This window comes from Leptopilina heterotoma, unplaced genomic scaffold, assembly GCF_015476425.1.
Source record: "Leptopilina heterotoma isolate Lh14 unplaced genomic scaffold, ASM1547642v1 Lhet_254, whole genome shotgun sequence".
Lineage (NCBI taxonomy): Eukaryota > Metazoa > Arthropoda > Insecta > Hymenoptera > Figitidae > Leptopilina > Leptopilina heterotoma.
In genome coordinates this window covers 344,031-365,822 of record NW_025110967.1, presented here as the reverse complement: position 1 = coordinate 365,822, position 21,792 = coordinate 344,031, and the positions used below count along the sequence as shown (strand labels likewise).

Sequence of the window (21,792 nt, the reverse complement as noted above, 5' to 3'; positions counted from 1 at the left end):
GATTCCCTTAAACGGCATTAAAGTGAATTCAGACTCTGGTCACGTGGTTACAGAGAATTGAATTGGATAGAAATTATCAACTTAACAATAGAAAAGGAATTCATTAAGATTGCGGACAAAAACGGAATTGGTTTAGAATTTAAGGGCATAAAAGTACCAATCCACTTTAATTCACCCCTTATTACTGGGACGGGTTAATATTAAAATTTTTTATTTCCAAATATTGTGTTCTTATTTTTACACAAATTGAAAGAATTTTAGGGGGTGAGATCACCAGGTTGAAGTCCACAACGTTTATCAACGAAAAATTTTTTTCAATAAGTGGTAATTAATAGAAAAAAAAGGAAAAAGCAACAATACTGCCACAAAAATTTATTAAAAAAGTAGAGTTTTATTTATATTTTAATAATAATTGTTGTATATTTAACAAAAATATAATATTCAAATAAATTTAAAAAGCGTTTTTGTTGATCAACGTTGTGGACTTCAACTTCGTGTGAGATCCAATAAAAAAAACTTTTTATTTTTTTGGGACACCCTTCTATAGAGCAAATCGGTGGGCAAGATTTTGGTTAGATCGCAGTGGCGTAGCAATAGACGGTTTGGGGGGTTAGATTGTCCGGGGCCCTGGTGAACTTGGGGCCCCAAAAATGATAAAATTGATTTTTTTATATGCAATGAAATAGTAGAGTAGCATTGACAGAAGTGGGCCACTTGCCGTTTTTGGTTTTACAAGTGACATATCTGTCAACCGAAATTTTTTCTCTTTTGTTATTAACAGAAGGTAGATTTTCAGTTGATCATTAAAGTGTGCGACGTACAATTGTGTTCTCCAGCAATTAGTGCAAAAAATTATCTACTTTTTCTTTTTTTCTCATTGTAAAAGTTATCGTTGTTTACATAAGTTATTCATCGAATTCAATCGGGTAAGTAGCCTTTCTTATAGTATCAGACCTAATCTTAAAAAATTTAAAGAGACTGTTTTATATTGTTCGTAGGTGTTATGACCACGTTGTTTCTCGTCAAATTATGCTTGTGGACAGAAGTGGGCCATTTTCTGTAAACAGAAATGGGCCACTGCATTAACGTTCCGTTTCGAGATTTAGTGATTTTGAATAAACTAATAAAGTGGTTCTATGAATTAATTTGTATTTTTTAGCAATCATGACACCAAGAAAGGCTAAACCGACTGACTATGAACTTCATTGTCTATAACAAATTACTTTATACTATAAATCAAATAAAAATTAATAAAATTTCGAAACGCACTGCTTGTGTTTGGTTTTACAATACCTACTATTTATTGAAAAAATTAATCATTTAACCCTTTAACGCCCGACTTTTTTGTAGCAGTGCAATTCACGTCATTGCTCGTATATAAAGGTTTTCGGGGTCGCTGAATACGAATTTGAGGTCAGATTTTAAAAATTAAATTGGCGGATCCAATATGGCGACCATCTTTTCTAAAAATTAATTTAATTTGCCTGAAAATTGTTACTCGGGGGTTTTTGGGAGCGCTAATTACGAATCCGATGACCTTATTTCAAAATTCAAAATGGCGGATCCAATATGGCGGACATCTTTTCTAAAAACTGATTCAATTTGCTTGAAAATTGTTACTCGAGGGTTTTCGGGGTCGCTGAATACGAATTTGAGGTCAAACTTTAAAAATTCAAAATGACGGATCCAATATGGCGGACATATTTTCTAAAAACGGATTCAATTTGTTTGGAAATTGTTACTCGGGGATTTTCGGAGTCGTTGATTACGAATTTGATGTCATATTTTAAAAATTCAAAATGGCGGATCCAATATGGCGGACATCTTTTCTAATAATTGATTCAATTTGCCTAAAAATTGTTAGTAGGGGGTTTTCAGAGCCGCTGTTTACTAATCCAATGTTAGAGTCTTTGTTAGGCAATTGTTTTTCTATAGTCACGAATGTAAACGAACATTTAATTTTGACATCGTTTTCTCATTAGGCATTTGTTTATCGCATTGTCACAAATGTAGATTCATATTTTATTCGGATCGCGTTCTCATGTTAGGCTTTTGTTTTCCTATTTTCACAAATATAGTCAAGCATTTTAGATTGATTTCGTCTTTGCGTTAGGCATTTGTTTTTCTGATTATTACACTGAGAGAAGTCCAGGGCGTAATAGTTATCGCTAGACGTCGCTATAAGCTACTGTTCTTGTTGCGTTTGAGATGTTTCGAATCTAGGGCTCAGACGCCCCGAGTCTGTCAAACATTGTTCCCGCATGTGAGAGAACAACTCGTGACCGAAACTAAAAGTTGTAAGTAATCCCGCTTCGGGACGTTCCACGTTTTTTATCGGGGCTTGAGACGTCCCGATCGAGGGTTCACATAAGAACATTCAAAATTATCACTCAAGCCTCGCACGGGACGTATTAGTTCCCGGACTTCTCTCAGTGTACGAATATAGAAATGAATATTTCATTAATCATTATGATGCCGGTTTTGCGTTAGGCATTTGTTTTTCACATTGTCACGAAGGTAGACGAACATTTTATTCTGATCTCGTTTTTATTTGGACATTTTATACACTAAATTGAAACCGCTATTTAACATTTTAAAAAATTAAAATCGTAATCAGCGACCCCGAAAACCCCCGAGTAACAATTTTCAGGCAAATTGAATCAATTTTTATAAAAGATGTCCGCCATATTGGATACGCCATTTTGAATTTTTAAAATCTGGCATCAAATTCGTAATCAACGACCCGGAAAACCCCCGAGTAACAATTTTCAGGCAAATTGAATCAGTTTTTAAAAATGATGTCCGCCATATTGGATCTGCCATTTTGAATTTTTAAAATCTGATATCAAATTCGTAATCAGCGACCCTGAAAACGCCCGAGTAACAATTTTCAGTAGCTTTGTTTCCTTTTATTTTCGAATTTTTAATTTTGTTGCAAATTTTGCAACAAATATTTTTTTGTTATTATTGTTGTAATTACAAAATTGTTAATCATTTTTAAAATGTAAATTTTTTTCATAAAGGTTTATAAATTTGTGGGTCGTGAGCGTTTAGAAATCAAAAATATCTTAATTTTTGTCAAAGTTATAGATTTTAGAAATCAAAAGTGGTTTCGATCGAAACCGCTGGGCGTTAAAGGGTTAACATAAACAACACAGGCCGACAAAATTTTATTAATTGCATGTTAACTAAAATGTTATAGCCGATTGTTATAGGATTTTGTCCGTAGAATCCGAATTTGACCTTGAAAATATTGGATTGGCTCTAGTTTTCAATCAACTTACGTTTCAATACGCCAAATACGCATTTTTTGCATTTTTTGAATGGATATAAAACCATACACCGAAACAGTCAATTTTTCCGCGTAGGACCAAATTAAAGCTTAAATACTGCTCTTTAATATCCAAAAACAAAAAATTTCATTTATATACAAATTTAACCTTTAATGTCCAATTAGACCTACGCTGTTCCATAAACGTAATAAAAATAACATTACTTTCGACCAGGTAAGTCAATTTAAGTAAAAATTAGTCTCCCTAGGGCTTTTTGTCGTCGCTGTTTATAAATCTGCTATGAAATATATAAATTAAAAATGGCGGACCAATTTTAAAAAATAGTTTACACCTTTATGATAAAAATGTAAAATTAAAAAAAAAATTCGCCATATTGAATCCGCCATTTTGAATATTAAAATCTGAATACAGATTTGTAAGCAGCGACCACAAATACCCCCAGAGAAACTAATTTTTACTTAAATTGACTTACCTGGTCAAAAGTAATGTTATTTTTATTACGTTTATGGAACAGCGTATGTCTAATTGGACATTAAAAGTTAAATTTGTATATAAATTAAATTTTTTGTTTTTGGATATTACAGAGCAGTTTTTAAACTTCAATTTGGTCCTATGCGGAAACATTTACTGTTTCGGTGTATTGTTTTACATCCATTCAAAAAATGCGTATTTTGACAATTAAAACATAAATTGCTTGAAAACTAGAGCCAATCCAATATTTTCAAGGTAAAATTCGGATTCCACGGACGAAATCCCCCCCTGGCTACGCCCCTGCTACAAATAAACGCAATAAATGTTTTAAAATGTTAATTTCTGAATAATCTAAAGCATGAAAACCAAAGTGTGGCCCACTTCTGTCGGTACTACTCTATATAATAAACTGGATGTTTATGTGAGTTTTAATGCTGCCTGCCCGCGCAGGCAGTATGAAGTTGACCAGTTATGAATATATATTATATTATTTTTAGTTTACTTCAATTTTCATACATATATTTGTTGTTCACATATATTTTTTCTTACAGTTAAACCTTTACAATAAAAAATTTTAATCAATTGATTATTTTTAAAGTTGTTGAAAAATGAATTCTTGAATATTATAATATTTCATGAAGTTAGTCTTAGTATAATAAGCAAGAAAAAATAGTAAAATTGTTACAAAGAAAGATTCATTAATAAATTTCTAATTGAAATAATTAAATAAAAATATAAAAAAATATTTATTGTGCATTTATATAATATTCCCTGCTAAAAATTTCCACGTGAGTACAAAATATAACAAAATTTTTTTAAAGTTTCAGGCTTTTGGACATTTTTTCTAAAAAGAAGCATAAAATATTTTACAAAAAAAGTTAAACGCGCGCGTCAACACGTGAATTGTTGCCGGTTATCATTATAATAGTAAATGACAAAAGAACAACATATTAATGTATAAAAATTTCAGTATAATATACACGGAGAAAAAAATGCTGTTGAATCAATGACATATGGGTTTGATTCATTGAATAGTGTCATAACGGGCTGCCTAACGTATATGCTGTTGTTTTGAAAGCACCGATTCTAATGATTCGATAGTATCACTTTCTTTGAAACAAAAGCATATTTCTTAAATTGACAGCATACTATGTTAATTCGAAGGTGAATCCTTTTGAATCAATAAACAACATTTTTTAATTTAACAGTATATGCTTTTGAGTCAATGACTATAACTTTTAAATTTAAAAGCATCATTTTTATGATTCAAAAATTTGTACTCTTAATTTTTTTAGTTGTTGCTATCGATTGAATAACACCATACTGTTAATTCAATTCTTTTATGTGGTTAAATATATACCAACGATAAATTGAAAAAAGGGAATTTTTGTTCACATGTTTTTTATATACTATAATTAATTCTCACACCTTTAACACAACACTTTTTATACACATCTTTTTTTCAATTTTTCACACTAACATATACATCTTTATTATTATTTTCATTTTTTCCAACGGCTAAACACACACACACATACACATTCAAACACACTTATCTTTTTTAGTCAGAAAAATACGGCTATTCCCAAGCGGTCACCCATCCATTTAGTAACCGCGACCAACGACGCTTAACTTCCGTGATAGACGAGAACCGCCGCGCTGCAATGTAATACATCCGCTTCTCAACGTTGGGCACTTACTTTGTGGTTAAATACCGTGCTCGAGATTTTTCGCGTATATAAGGGAATTTATATAGGAAATTTATATTTAACTAGTCATTAATTAATTAAAAGAATTTAAATAATACTTTTTTATATTGGAATCTCAAAAACGACAGGTTTAATAAACATATAAATATATGTGGGTAAGTATTTCAATAAATTTAGTACCTGTCAATGTCTCAAAACATAGTGTTCTTATTTTTATAGCATATGCTATAGGCAGTCCGCAATAGCACCACTCATTGAAACGAAAGCATATGCTTTCGTTTTCAGAGCGCGCTTCTTTAGAGCAAACAATTTTTCATTTGATTTAAATTTACATGCATTTTTTTCAAATTTATCTATTAGATGCTTCAAATGAATAATGTCAAAGAAGCAATAAATTATTCTGTTGCTATGTATAGATGAACTATAGAAACAATTTGCACAATATCATTAATTCTACAGTACCGTACTTTTAATTTAAACAGTTTCATTTTTTCATTTTAAGCAATATACTTTTCGATTAATAAATGTGTCATTGAATCAATGACGGGGAATTCAATAGCATGGAGATATTTGATTCAACAACACTTTTTTTTCAGTGTACTAAAGATTAATTGTGGGCCCCTTGAACTATTTTGTCTAGGGCCCCTTAATTCGTTGTTACGCCACTGTTAGATCGTTTAATTTAAAACAAAAATTCAAAGTTTTTCTGAATCTGTGATAGATTTAGCTTTCGAGTACGTAGGATATTTTAAAAATATTAATTTTTGCGTGTATTTGGCAGTTGTTTGAAGCAAAAAGTCGATTTTTGGGGCGAAATGTTTTCAAAATATTTATTGCAAAAAAAACAAACAAACCAAAAAAAAAATCCGCTACGTACTCGAAAGCATTAGTAAATGTCTTTGGTCGAAGTCAATCCGATCAAAACTGTTCTAGCTAGACTGCCTACCATTTTGAAAAATGTCATTTCGAGAAAAACGCATTTAAACTTTTGTAATGTGAAAACATGAAAAATGAAACCACTGTTAATCTACGATGCCTGCACCATATAAGTGACTTTCTACACTAATATTTCCTTTATTTCCATCCTTTCGAGCAATTTGAAGCTGTTTTTAGTATTCTTGAGCAGTATTCTTAAAAAAAATAGCCGATAGTGCTAAAAACACTCGAAGCGCTCTTGGACACCTTCTACAGATTTAGATTTTTTTCACATTAAATAACTTCGAAATTACTTCTCATGATGTAATTTCTATTCTACACATTATAAAGGATCGTTTAAGCAAAAAAAATAAAATTAATTTTTTTCGGGTCAAAGGTGTTACTTCCCCTTAAGTCTACTGTAAAATAATGAAATAAAAAGAAAATTAATGTTTTTTCCATTTTTCGACTTCAGCGTTCATTTAAGTATTTAACTATTTTTTAAATACAACTTGCAGTTTAGTAACTTTTATATTTGAGGTTCTGTCCAGTTAGATTCAAGTTTCAGACTACTGTGAATTGATGTTATAGAGGTAAAAAGTAATATTTAAACGGCCATAACTTTGTTTCTAATTAAGCTAAGGAGGCTCTTCTTTCTGTATTTCTTTAAAATTATGTCTACTTCAATTTATTTCAAGTTAATAGTATTTTTAAATTCACTTAAAGTTAATCTGATCAATTTCTTTAATTTATAGATAATTTTATAAGGATCGCAAGAGGTACATTTTTGGAAAATATCAAAAGGATTGGTTAACTTTTCTACGAGTTATTAAACAATTAAAAAAGTGTTATTTTTAGTAGCTTAAATTCATTTGCAAGTAAGCAAATAGACCATTTTAATTTAAGACCCCACATTTTAAAGGCATTTCCAAGCTCTAAAATTTTCAATTACTTTTCTTTCTAAAATGTTGTGAAATGGATCGATCATGGAAGAACTGTTTTTTGGTACCTTTAGTCTGAGAAATCTGGAGTGGGAAATATATACACATTCATTTTCCACCCCACACAATAGGTTTTTAGTTTATTTTTTAGTATGCATTAGGTCTATGGCTCGTACCTCCTAATCGTTTAATAATTTATTTCGAACATTTACAGTTATTCTATAGTGGGCCAGAAACGAAAATTTTTGGCAAAAATTAATAATTCTAAAATTACGAGATATTCAGAAATTTGAATTATCCTATCTATAGTTTTGGAGGTCGACGATTACGAATCTAAAGTCAGATTACCAAAATTCAAAATGGCTGTTCCAATATGTCAGACATAAAAATTTATCCTTTTTACAAAACTTGGTATATAAAGGTTTTTGAGGTCGCTGATCACGACTGTAATGTAAGTTTTCTAAAATTTTAAATGACAGATCCAATATGACGGTCATAAAATGTAAAAAATAAAGTTTTCTCTATGATACTATGTATACGTCGTAGGCAACTAGAAGAATCCGGCATTAAACTTAATTCCTAGGCAATAAGCTTACTGCCGGCAATTAGACGAATACACGACAAAATCGTTCAGATTTGTCTATTTGCCTAGGCAGTAAGCTTAATGCCCGGCAGTAAGCTTATTGCCCGATGAAGATTCGGCAATTAGACGAATCACATTAGAATCCATTTGCAGTGCACAAACGTCCTATAAAAAATTAATTAAAAACAATAATAATGATAATAATAATAATAATGATAATAATATTCCTTGACTCATATAAATAATTCTCGACTAAAATAAATATTGCTTGAGTCAAATAAACATTTCTTAACTGAAATAAATCATTCTGGACAAAATTAAATATTTCTTGGGTAAAATAAAATATTTCTTGAGTCTAATAAACATTTCTTGGATCAATTAAATAATTCTGGACAGAATTAAATATTTTTTGAGTAAAAAAAATATTTCCTGAGTCAAATAAATAATTTATATTTTCCTAAGAAATATTTTTTTTCATCCAAGAATTATTTCTTTTTGAGTCAAAAAATATTTATTAGACTCAAGAAATATTTCTCAATGATAACAAATATTTATAAGAGTCAAGAAGCATTTATTTGAGTCAAGAAATATTTATTTAAATCAAACAATCTCTATTTGACTCAATAAATATTTATTTCACTAAAGGAATATTTTAGTCAAAAATTGTTTGATAGACTTAAACAAAATTTATTTTAGTCGAGAAATATTTTTCTTTATGGAAAAGTAAAAAAATTATTTATTTGACTCAGGAGATATTTTTTTTACTCAAGAAATATTTAATTCTGTCCAGAATTATTTAATTGATCCAAGAAATGTTTATTTGACTCAAGAAATATTTTTTTTACCCAAGAAATATTTAATTCTGTCCAGAATGATTTATTATTATTGTTTTTAATTAATTTTTTATAGGACGTTTGTGCACTGCAAATGGATTCTAATGTGATTCGTCTAATTGCCGAATCTTCATCGGGCAATAAGCTTACTGCCTAGGCAAATAGACAAATCTGAACGATTTCGTCGTGTATTCGTCTAATTGCCGGCAGTAAGCTTATTGCCTAGGAATTAAGCTTAATGCCGGATTCTTCTAGTTGCCTACGACATATATAAGTTATAAGGGTTTTCGATTCACTGATCACGAATTTAGTCAAAATGGCGGAACCACATAACCAATAATTCATCCATCCAGACTGTCGGTAGAAAAAAAATTTACCAAAAAATGTCAAAATCGCCTTCACACTCAGCTGGAAAGGTTTTTCTACAGTAGCTTAAAAATGTATTTGTTTTGTCTGATTCATATGATATAATATATTCTTTGTAACTAATAATTTTTTACATAAAAGGGAACATATTGACAAGAAATTTTAAACACAAAATATTAATTTAAATATAAATATATATGGGCAATTCTACGTGAGATTTCAGTCGACCTCTTAAAATCGGCCAAAAATATTTTTTTTCTATTCTGTATTGAAAAAAAACAGATACGTATTTTTTTATTATTTTTTTGGAGGCCAAATTTTTGAGTTATGAATTTTCAAAATTTTCGCTTTTTAAATGTAGCTATATTTTTAATGTCAGATAACTCAAAAAATATTGCTTCTTTTCATTTTTTGACAAGAGAAAAAAAATTTTGTTTTTCTTTCTACTTTTGAATAATCATAACAAAAAAATTTTTTTTTCATTTTTTATTAAAAAAATAAAAAAAATTTTTAAACAAATTAATTTTTTTTAACTTTGGGTATGATAAATTTTTAATTTTCTTTTTCTAAAACATACCTGGAAATGATAAGAAAGTTTTGCAAAAAGTTTCAGAGTGGGCCTGACAAGTTTGATGGGTCCAAAAAAAAAATTAAGCTGTCCGTGCAGGTCGCACGCACGTGGCACAATGAGATTTTTTTACAATTTATTATTAAAAATTGTCTAGAGCCTACAAATTTTATCGGATTTTGATTATTATTGAATTTTTAGGCTCTAAACAATTTTTAATAATAAATTGTAAAAAAGTCCCATTGTGCCACGTGCGTGCGACCTGCACGGACAGCTTAATTATTTTTTTGGACCCATCAAACTTGTCAGGCCCACTCTGAAACTTTTTGCAAAACCTTCTTATCATTTCCAGGTATGTTTTAAAAAAAGAAAATTAAAAATTTATCATACCCAAAGTTAAAAAAAATTAATTTGTTTATAAAATTTTTTTATTTTTTTAATAAAAAATGAAAAAAATTTTTTTTTGTTATGATTATTCAAAAGTAGAGAGAAAAACAAAACTTTTTTTCTCTTGTCAAAAAATGAAAAGAAGCAATATTTTTTGAGTTATCTGACATTAAAAATATATCTTCATTTAAAAAACGAAAATTTTGAAAATTCATAACTCAAAAATTTGGCCTCCAAAAAAATAATAAAAAAATACGTATCTGTTTTTTTTCAATACAGAATAGAAAAAAAATATTTTTGGCCGATTTTAAGAGGTCAACTGAAATCTCACGTGGAATTGCCCATATATAGATATACTTATAGCAGTGACAAGCCTAGGGGTCGTTAAAATCGGCGGGAGCTCTGGAGACCACAAAAATGATATAAACCATAAATTCCAAGAATTTTTGGTTAAAGTATGAAAGTAAAATAAAGATGAACCTCAATTTGCAAAAAAAAAAATTTTGCAAAAATGTCGAGAAAAATAAAAAAAGTGAAAATTTGTTTTTTTATTTATTATGCTCTAACTTTTTTTTATAATAAAAATTCATAAATATTAGAGGTTCATCCTCATTTTACTATCATATATTAACCAAAACTTCTTGGATTTTATATTTTCAGGGCTTGAACCAGTGAAAGTATTTAATGTTCTCTTAAACAGTTAAAATCCCAGGCATTTTTATGTTTATTTTTCTGAAAGTGATACTTTTGATATTCGATTTTTCAATTCATTTTTTTTTAAATTATATGGTTTTTTCTATTGAAACTACTTTATTCTATACTCAAAAGTAAGAATTTAAGTTGCGCAAAATTATAATTTGAATATATTAAAGTCTTTCTTCTTTGAATTTTACTCGGGCCAATATGTAAAATTTAAATATTTATAAAAGCAATAATATTCCTCTTTTTTATAAATATTATATATAGAAAAATTAAACATCAGACCATTAACTTTATTTTAATGTGCATTCACATTTTTTTAATAATATTTTTAATGTATAAAAACATAATTAATCATCGTGAAGTAATTTTAACTTAAACTGAAGACAAAATTTAAACATTTTTATCAAATATAAAACGGAGGTCCAAAAATTTTTAAAATGCACATAATGAAAGAAAAACATTGTTTTTTTTGGCACTATTTTTAAAAAATTTCTAAGAGTTTGAAAAAAACCATAAAAATTTAGTTCTCTTATAAATTATAAATTTTTTCTATGAAAATGGTTAATAATCTTATTAGAGAGTAGATTCTATAAAATTAATCGAGATATCAAAAATATCACTTTCAGAAGAATCAGCCATAATTAGAACATTGAAGTCATGTCTGAATTAAATAATTTTTATCTTTAAACTTTGTTCAAAATCTTGAACAAAAAGCAACTAGTAACAAAAAATTTTGACAATCGTAATACTAATAAAGACATAAAATCCTTTTTTTAGAACAATCTTAACAACATTTTTCACAGTTTTAGTCAATAATTAAATTAATTTAAAGAGAAGATAACATGGAAAAGGAAAATTTCATGTTAACATTTTTAAAGAAAAATAACATGTTGAATGAAATTTTTCTTAATATCTTTCATTAACCCAAAAAAATCCCAGAAATTCGTTCAAATTCCATGCTATTTCCAGGTTTTCCAGGTTGTGTGGCAACCATGAAAAATTTAGGACCATTTACGCACCAATTGATGACAAAAATATAACCAGTCCAAGTGAAATAAGAGAACATTTTTCTTAAAACTATAAATTAAATTTTTCATAACTATAAAACATGAAGATATCGATAACTCCGAGTCGAAGACTCGGAGTGATCGATTTTTTCATGTTTTATAATAATTAAAGATGACCCAGTGATAAAATTATTATTTTCAAGAATTTTTAACTAAAATTCTTCTTAAAATCGATTATTTTTAATAATTTTCGAAAAAGTTCTTTGACAATTTTCAAATTCATTTGTTTATAATATTCAATTTTACGAAATTTCAATTATTCGTAAATTCTTCAATTAAATATATATTAGAAAATAAAACCTTCAAAAATAAAAAAAAACCCGCAATTAAACTTTCTCAATAAAAAGTAATTCCACAGAATTGTTAGTTAAAAGTATGAAACATTCAAATTTTCAAAGATTTTAATCTGAAACCTTTTCAAAATTTAATTATTTCTAAAAATTTACGCTCTAATGCTTTTAATATTCAATTATAATCTAAAATTTTAACTGAAATACATTTTTAAATCAATTTTTATGAGAAAATTCTACTAGAATTGAATTAGCTAAATACAAAAAAACACAATTTATTGAATAATTGCATGTTCCTTAAAATGGCATTCTCATAAAGAATTGTATTAATAAATTTTTAAATAATTGAATTCTTTTGACGAATTTTAATAAAATTAAAAAAAATTATTACATTTTTTCGAGGAATTCGATTAAAATTATATTAAGGGGGTATTCTGGTCTAGAGGCCTCAATTTTAAGGCGTTTTTCCGAGTGGGATAAAAAAGAAAGTTTAACATTTTTAATATTTACTTTTTTTGCAAGTTGTTTATTAATGTTCAAAGAATACAGAAAAAAATTAGGAAAAAAAATAATCAAAAATTTTAAAAGTTATGAACTGGTGAAGTGGGAATTGAAAAAAATTCTTGTTGACACGATAACTCAAAATCTACTCAACCCATTTACTTCAAATTTTGCAGAAATGTTCTTTGTATATCTCTTTATGGTCGGAACCTTGGATTTTGAAAAATATTTTTTTTTACTATTTTTAAAAAATTAAAAAAAATTAAAAAACAGAATCAAAAAACACAATTTTTTTTAAATTTTTCGCCATTTTGCTAAAAAAATTTATTTTTTCTTTTCCAAGGCACCGACCATAGCGAAGCCTTTAATAATCAAGAATTTCTTTGAGTTTTTGTTTTAGAGCATTACAAAAGTCTCCACACTGTCAACCAGTACGCACTTCCTTTTTTCAGTCCCCACTTTATCAGTTAATAACTTTTAAATTTTTTTATTATTTTGTTTCCTAATTTTTTTCTGTACTCTTTAAACATTAATAAACAACTTATGCAAGAAAAGTAAATACTAAAAATGTTAAACATTCTTTTTTATTCTACTCGGAAAAACGCCTGAAATTGAGGCCTATAGACCAGAATACTCCCTTAAAAATAATTGAAATTCTGCAATGAGTTTTATTATTTATCAAAATAATTGAATTCCTAATAAGAATTTTATTATTTTTTTTATTGCCAAAATAATTGAATCCCTGTACAAATTTTACTATTTATGAAAATAATTGAATAATTGCAAATTTATAAAAAAAATTGTAAATAATGAAAATCCTGTGAAATTTTTATTAATTTTTGAAAATAATTAAAAGTTTGTGTAGAATTATATTAAATTTTTTTTAAATAACTGAATTCTTTTAGAAAAATTCGGAGAAGAATTTGATTATTTCTAAAGATAATTGAAATTTTGTCGAGAATTTTTAAAAAATTTTGAACATAATTGAATTTTGGCGAAGAATTTTATTACTTTTGAAAATAATTGAATTCCTAAAATACGATCTCGGCACTCAAAATTGCCTAGCACTTCAGAATTTTAAGAAAAGTGGGGGTGATGACCCAATAAAACGTGATTTTTGGTGTTTTCAAGATATTTTTTCTCCTTAACATAATGTGCTAGAGACTTTTTAAACCCGAATAAAACTAAAAAGTAAGTAGTTCGTTCTCCATCGCTAAAATTTGATAGAATGAAAAAAAGGCCAAACTTAAATATTAAGACCAAAATTGTATTTTTTCATTTGTTAAAATATTATTAAGATGTGCTGACATTTGACTTTCTATAGGTACCTAAGTTTTAAAATAAATTTTTATCTATTATTTTGGGTAAGCTGAAGAAATAATATAAGTAAATTAGCCCATTTTAAACAAATATCAAACAAAAAAATTATACTATTAAAATGCTTTTTAATTATTATTTCACAGCTGTAAAACTGACCTTTTATTCGTGCAACTCAATATAAACATTAAAATTTCAAGTTAAATACAACAATTTTTTTAAAATAATTGACAAACAAGAGTCGTACGAATATTAAAAATCATTAATAAAAAAAGTATAATATTTTTCTAAAAAAAGGTAGCAACGACTTCAGCTGATGCGAGTATAATATCCAGAATATAAATATAAATATAATAAATATAAATATAATAAAAATATATAAAATATAAATATAAAATATAAATATCCAGAATATTAATTAAATTCTAATATAACTTTACTAAATTTCACATAAGTTTTTTTTAAGTTTAGTATTTTTTATATCAAAATTTCGCTTTGTCGCACTTTTTTCCCAATTTGTCAAAAACTTTTACAAAATTTAATATATATTCTCTCTCCGTGTATTTTTCATTCATAGAATTTTAAAAATTGGATAAAATTATAGCCTTTCAATTTGTATATAAAATATATGAACCTTTTTTATCTAAAAAGAATTTACTACGTAATTCTTAATAATAATAGTAGTTCGTCATTTACAAGTCTTTTTTGAATATATTTAAACAAAGACTAAAGATATTTATTAAATTATCTAAATACCTAAATATATTTTAAAATTCTTTTTGGGAAAATTTTAAACTCAGCAAAATCCTCTCCCAAAAATTATGTTGAAAATCTTATGAAAACTTTCATGCATACGTCATATTTAATACTAGCTGTCGTACCCGTCTTCGACGGGTTTTAGTTTCTACCAATACATTTAAGTTTCTACCAATCTGGAAAATCAGGAAATAGCTAGGGAATTTAATTTGACCGGAAAAAAATAATAATTAGTTACCATTATAGCTATTTTAGTAGGAAAATATTACTATTTGAATCAGTGATTGACTTTTTGTTATCAAATTAGTTATTTTAACCAATTCAAATGCAGAGAACAATATTTATCAATTTGTAGTACTTTAATTAATGTATTAAAAAAATTAAATTTTCCATACAGTTTTTGGAGTTATAGTAGAGTCTAATTGGAACTAATTGTATCGCAAGTAGACCCTACGTTACGACTGCTAAAACCTAACATAAGACCTAAATTTTAGGCTGAAAGTAGGGCTTAAATTTTGACTCGGGTCTGTTTTCATAAATATTATACATCAATAAAAATTGAAGTAAAAAGCAATTTTTTAAAAGCGAATTAATATAATGAAACTTTTTCTTAATTTGATAGGAAAATTCCCGGTTCGGCATATTCCCAGCTTTTTACAGTTTTTCCCGTTTGGTAGATACCCAGTTAAATGTATTATTATAAACAGAAAACTGTACGACAGCAAGTAATACAATCTATATTTATATGAACTTAAGAAACAGTATTTTCATAAAATAAGTAAATTTTTATAGCCATTTGTAGATTTATTTATGGATAAAATCAAGTAAATTTAAATTTGACAAAAAAGAGATAAACCGTGAAAAGTTTGGACAAAGCAGGGAATTTTGTTAAACAAAAATAGACACCGTGTTAACTTTTGTCTTTACATTGCTCAAAACATCTCTTAAAGTTAAATCTAGAGTTAAAATGAAAAAACGTTTTAACATGTAAGTTTTTGCCTAGTGGCATAATATGCTTGTATTGTATCACAGGTGACTTACAATTCTTGACATCCTGCGAAATCATTTTAATCATAAAAAATTTCCATTTTCAATATTTCTGAACTTCTTGAAAATATTAGATTGATTTGATAAATAATTTTGAATTGCACTATTTTGACATCAAAATATTAATCAGAGACTCCAAAAATACTACTGAATTATACTTCATATAGTAATTAGTATCGATTTTTTGATATATTGAAAATTTTTTTATATTTCTTGTAGGATAGTATTTTTTGCAAAATTATGATAAAATCTGACTAAATAACATATAATATTCATTTTTAGAAAGTTTAAAAGCTATCCATTAAAAATTGTGAAATTTGGAAATTTTCCATTTTTCAAGTTTTTGAAAATATTTTTATATTTACATCTTAGTTGTAGAATAGTATTTTTTGAAAAATTATGCTAAAATGTGACCAAATAACATGTAATACTCAAATATAGAAAGTTTAAAAGCAATCCATAAAAAAATGTAAAATTTTGAAATTTTCGATTTTTTGAAAACATTTTTATACTTACATATTAGTTATAGGACTTTATTTTTTGCAAAGTTATGCTATAATGTGACTAAATAACATATAATACTCAAGTATATAAACTTCAAAAGCAATCCATGAAAAATAAAAAATTTTGAAATTTTCGATTTTTTGAATTTTTTGAAAAAATTGAATATCTCCCGTTCTAATTAATATTTTTTAAATCTGTAAATTTATAAACCTTCCTTGGGTCAATACCTAATAACCTACCAAGTTGGACTTAAATCGATTCACATGTTTTTGTGTGATTGGGGTACAAAGTTTTTGTGACAGACAAACATACATACATACATACATTAAATTTTTTAAGAACATTTTTGGAATCTCTGATGTCCATAATAACTAATCATGTTAACATTTTGAAGTTTTAAGCAATGTACAGACAGACATCTGATTTTATTAATAAGGATATAATTTAATACTGTGTATTTCACGATATTAAAATTAATGGTAAAGATTTATATAATAAAATGGATTTTAAAAGTTCTCTACACAAGATATTGTAGCTATAAAATATATCTCGTGTACGAATGAAAACATGTGAACATAACCTCAAAAAGTATTTAACTTATTAATGACAGTAACAAAACAAAAAATTTATAGCTTTTAAAAACTAATATAAATACTATTTATTTAAAGTATTCTACAATTACCTTTTCATGAAACATAAAATATTTCACTCATAAAATAAGCACTGTTCAAAAAAGCCGGTAATGACTGTTAAAATTTTTTAAATTATAATTATTTGTTAAAGATTGAAACAGTCAATTGCATAATTGAAATTAAATTTTAACTCACCTCTGTCAAACTTTTTTCCTTCAGGATCTATATCTTTTACATTAAAAATATCTTCAAATAAAACACCAGCCATTTCTAAACAATTTTTAAAAAATAATTATGTAAATAGGGAAAATTTAACAATATAATAAATTGTTTGATTTTAAATATTTAGTTATTTAAACTTCTATGGGATTTGAAATTAAACTCGGAAAAACTTTTACTTAAATATCATTAAACTTATTTAGTTTATTCTTGCATTTCATTTGCTTATTTTGCAGGTGTTTTTACAAGAAACAACATAATATGGTCACAGCACTGCCTGCCTAGGAGTCAGGGCTGCAAAGTTAGGCTATGTCCACATGGGGATGCGGACGCAGGGATTAAGTCGAATTCACATTTACCCAAAAAAAAAACAAAAGTAGAATTTCGTGAGTGCAAGAGAGATAGTCAGATATCACTATCCTTTCCACTCTCACGAAATTCTGCTTTGCATTGTGTTTTGTAACTAGGCCGTGAATGCAAGTATAGCGAACATATATATCTCTATCTCTCTCAAGTTGAGTCTCCAATAAGACAAGGTGCGCATCGATGTTCATAGCTATAGGTATGAGACGCATGCATATTCCCTAATCGCCAAGTCGTCGAATAATCAAATAGTCGAATGCCAAGTAATCGAATGGACAAAACGTCGAATGCTAAAAACATCGAATCGGCATTTAGTCGAATGCTTAAAACATCGAATTGTCAATACGTCGAATGTTTAAAACGTCGAATTATCAATTCGTCGAATGTTAAAAATATCGAATCGTCAATATGACGAATGTTCAAAACGTCGAATGATAAAAACGTCGAATGCAAAAAACATCGAATCGTCATGTAGTCGAATGCTAGAAATATCGAATCTTCAGTTAATCGAATGCTAAAAACATCGAATTCTCAATTCGTCGAATGTTTAAAACGTCGAATGCTAAAAACATCGAATCGTCAAAAGTTCGAAAAAGTTCTTTGTTTTAAGTTAATGTCTACTGAAGACAAAGAACTTTTTCGAACTTTTGACGATTCGATGTTTTTAGCATTCGAAGTTTTTATCATTCGACGTTTTGAGCATTCGACGAATTAACAGTTGTCGAATACTAAAAAAATCAAATCGTCAACATGTCGAATGTTCAAAACGTCGAATTATCAATTTGTCGAATGCTCAAAACATCGAATTGTTAATTCATCGAATGCTTAAATCATCGAATTTTCCATTCGTCGAATGTTCAAAACGTCGAATGCTAAAAACATCGAATTCTCAAATCGTCGAATGCTCAAATCGTCGAATGCTCAAATAGTCGAAACGCCATCTGTTCGAAATGTCAAGTAGTAGAATGGTAAAGTAGTCGAATGGTAAAGTAGTCGAAACGCCATCTGTTCGAATTGCCAAGTAGCAGAATGGTAAAGTAGTCGAATGTTCAAAACGTCGAATGATAAAAACGTCGAATGCTCAGAACATCGAACTGTTAATTCGTCGAATGCTCAAAACGTCGAATGATAAAAACATCGAATCGTCAAAAGTTCGAAAAAGTTCTTTGTTTTAAGTTAATGTCTACTGAAGACAAAGAACTTTTTCGAACTTTTGACGATTCGATGTTTTTAGCATTCGAAGTTTTTATCATTCGACGTTTTGAGCATTCGACGAATTAACAGTTCGATGTTCTGAGCATTCGACGTTTTTATCATTCGACGTTTTGAACATTCGACTACTTTACCATTCTACTACTTGGCAATTCGAACAGATGGCATTTCGACTACTCCCTGCTGGAAGTAAAGAGATACAAAGAGATTAAAAAAAGGGGATAAAAAAAAGATTAGAAGATATAATAGTTTGGAGATGCAAAATGGATACTTAAAAGAGATACAAATTTTTTATCTCTTTCTATAACTTTATATTTATATCTCTTTTTATCCCTTCTAATCTCTTTATATACAGTTTTAGATATAGAAATATATAGAAAAAAATATATAGAAAGAGATAAAAAATTGGGGATGCAAAGTGGTGAATTAAAGAAGATAGAACTTTTCAATCTCTTTCTATTCATACATTTCTGTCTTCCTCTATCCATTTTCACATCCTTTCTAATCCAAAGGAAAGTAAAAAAGGAGATATCCCTTATAGAAGAAATCGATTAATTTCAATTAAAAACTTTCTCTATTGTTGTTAATTGAGTTTCTTAATCGTGTTGTTCTAATTCATTACGATTAACTATAAAAAATTTGCAAGTAAATCTTTAATAAATTTTTAGAAAAGTTTCGATGCTGTGTGAGTTTAAAACTAATTTTGGTTGTCCATTACTGATAAACATTTATTGATTAAATATATTTACAATAAACTTTAAAAATATGGAAGTTATAAACTCAAACAAAAACGTAAAATCGCACAGTGCATAAAACACGCTTTCTGATCTACTGACCCGACGCCATGACACATAACAGCTGGGAAGATCGACGCATGCGCGTATAAGTTTATGAGTATGTATATAGAAAGGGATATACTATAGTAGATTAGAAGAGATAATCTTATTATATCTCCTCAAATCCCCATATTCTTAACTATCCCTATCTCTTCTAAATGAAGTAAGGAGATAGAATATGGGATTGAAAGAAGATTAAAGGTATAACATTCGGAAAAGAAGAATGATAAAAAGGAATAAAAAAGGTTTATAGTTTTGCAGTCTCGCATTTCTATCTTTTTCTATCTAAATAATGGGAATAATGGTAATAAATAATGTTAATAAGATCCTACATAAAAAGCGATGGAAGGGTATAAATAGGATATCAATAGTTATTAAGAAAAGGTTATAAATGAGGAGAAAGAAGAGTATCGAGAACTTCTGTCATAAAAAGAGATAAAAGTTTATAGACAGGTTATTAAAAGGTATTGAGAATAGGTTATTAATAGGCATAAAGAATAGTGTCTATAAGGTCTAACATTAAAAGAGATACAAGGAAATAGACAGGATTTTAAAAGTAATAGAGAAAAGGTGATTGAAAGGGATATCAAAAAGTTGTAATAAGATTGTATATAAAAAGAGATAGAAGGGTTTAAAATGGCTATTAAAAGTTATTCAAAAAAGGTGATTAAAAGAAATAGCGAACAAGTTGATAAAGGTAGGAATAGAAAGGCATAAAGAAGTATAGGTAAGAGATTAAAAGTTATACAATATTCATATCTCTTTCTATATTAGCAATAGAAAGGGATTAAAAGAGAAAAGGTTTCTATCTATTTACTTCCAGCAGGGCTTTACCATTCGACTAATTTACCATTCTACTACTTGACATTTCGAACAGATGGCGTTTTGACTATTTGAGCATTCGACGATTTGAGAATTCGATGTTTTTAGCATTCGACGTTTTGATCATTCGACGTTTTGAACATTCGACGAATGGAAAATTCGATGATTTAAGCATTCGACGTATTGACAATTCGATTTTTTGAGCATTCGACAAATTGATAATTCGACGTGTTGAACATTCGACATGTTGACGTTTCGATGTTTTTAACATTCGATGAATTGATAATTCGACGTTTTTAACATTCGACGAATTGAGAATTCGATGTTTTTAGCATTCGATTAAATGAAGATTCGATGTTTTTAGCATTCGACTAAATGACGATTCGACGTTTTGAACATTCGACAACTTTACCATTCTACTACTTGATAATTCGAACAGATGGCGTTTCGACTATTTGAGCATTCGACGAATGGACTATTCGATGGTTTTATAATTCGACTAAATGACGATTCGACGTTTTGAGCATTCGACGTTTTGAACATTCGACGTTTTTAGCATTCGAAGTTTTAAACATTCGACGTTTTGAACATTCGACGAATTGAGAATTCGATGTTTTTAGCATTCGATTAACTGAAGATTCGATATTTTTAGCATTCGACTACATGACGATTGGATGTTTTTAGCATTCGACGTTTTTATCATTCGACGTTTTGAACATTCGACGTATTGACAATTCGATGTTTTTAACATTCGACGAATTGATAATTCGACGTTTTGAACATTCGTCGTATTGATGATTCGATGTTTTTAGCATTCGACGTTTTAAACATTCGACGTTTTGAACATTCGACGTATTGACAATTCGATATTTTTAGCATTCGACGTTTTGTCCATTCGATGTTTTTAGCATTCGACTTTTTGTCCATTCGATTACTTGGCATTCGACTATTTGATCATTCGACGACTTGGCGATTAGGGGATATGCATGCGTCTCATAGGTATACTAAAGTATGATGTGGTATATCTATAGCTATGAACATCGATGCGCACCTTCTCTCACATTGGAGACCCAACTTCACACTCATGGCCTAGTTACAAAAGCTGAGTCTCCAATAGGTGCCAATATGCATGTGCAAGTGCCAATGCCAAACCCATTTAAAATGTATTGGGGATTGGCACTGGCACTGGCACTTGCACCTACATTGGCACTTACCATTGGCACCTATTGGAGATTCAGCTCAAAAGCTGAGTCTCCAATAGGTGCCAATGTAGGTGCAAGTGCCAGTGCCAATCTCCAATACATTTTAAATAAGTTTGGCACTGGCACTTGCACCTACATTGGCACCTATTGGAGACTCAGCTAAAATGCAACGCAAAACGGTGCCACGGGACTGCACCCTAAAGGCCTCTCTCCAATATGTTCCTAAAACTCTGCGTCTGCGTCGGTTGCTATAGCA

At 28.4% G+C, this 21,792-nt stretch overlaps 1 protein-coding gene across 1 annotated transcript in view; it reads right to left on the bottom strand.

Moving 5' to 3' along the window:
* LOC122503289 (DNA-directed RNA polymerases I, II, and III subunit RPABC3) overlaps positions 1 to 17,370 on the bottom strand; it is a 94,840-nt gene extending 77,470 nt beyond the window's left edge. Inside the window, exon 1 of the mRNA XM_043613762.1 lies at positions 17,078 to 17,370. Coding sequence (XP_043469697.1) covers positions 17,078 to 17,150 — 73 coding nt within the window. The 5' untranslated portion in view covers positions 17,151 to 17,370. The remainder of the gene's footprint in view (positions 1 to 17,077) is intronic.
* Between the last annotated feature and the right edge of the window lie 4,422 nt (positions 17,371 to 21,792).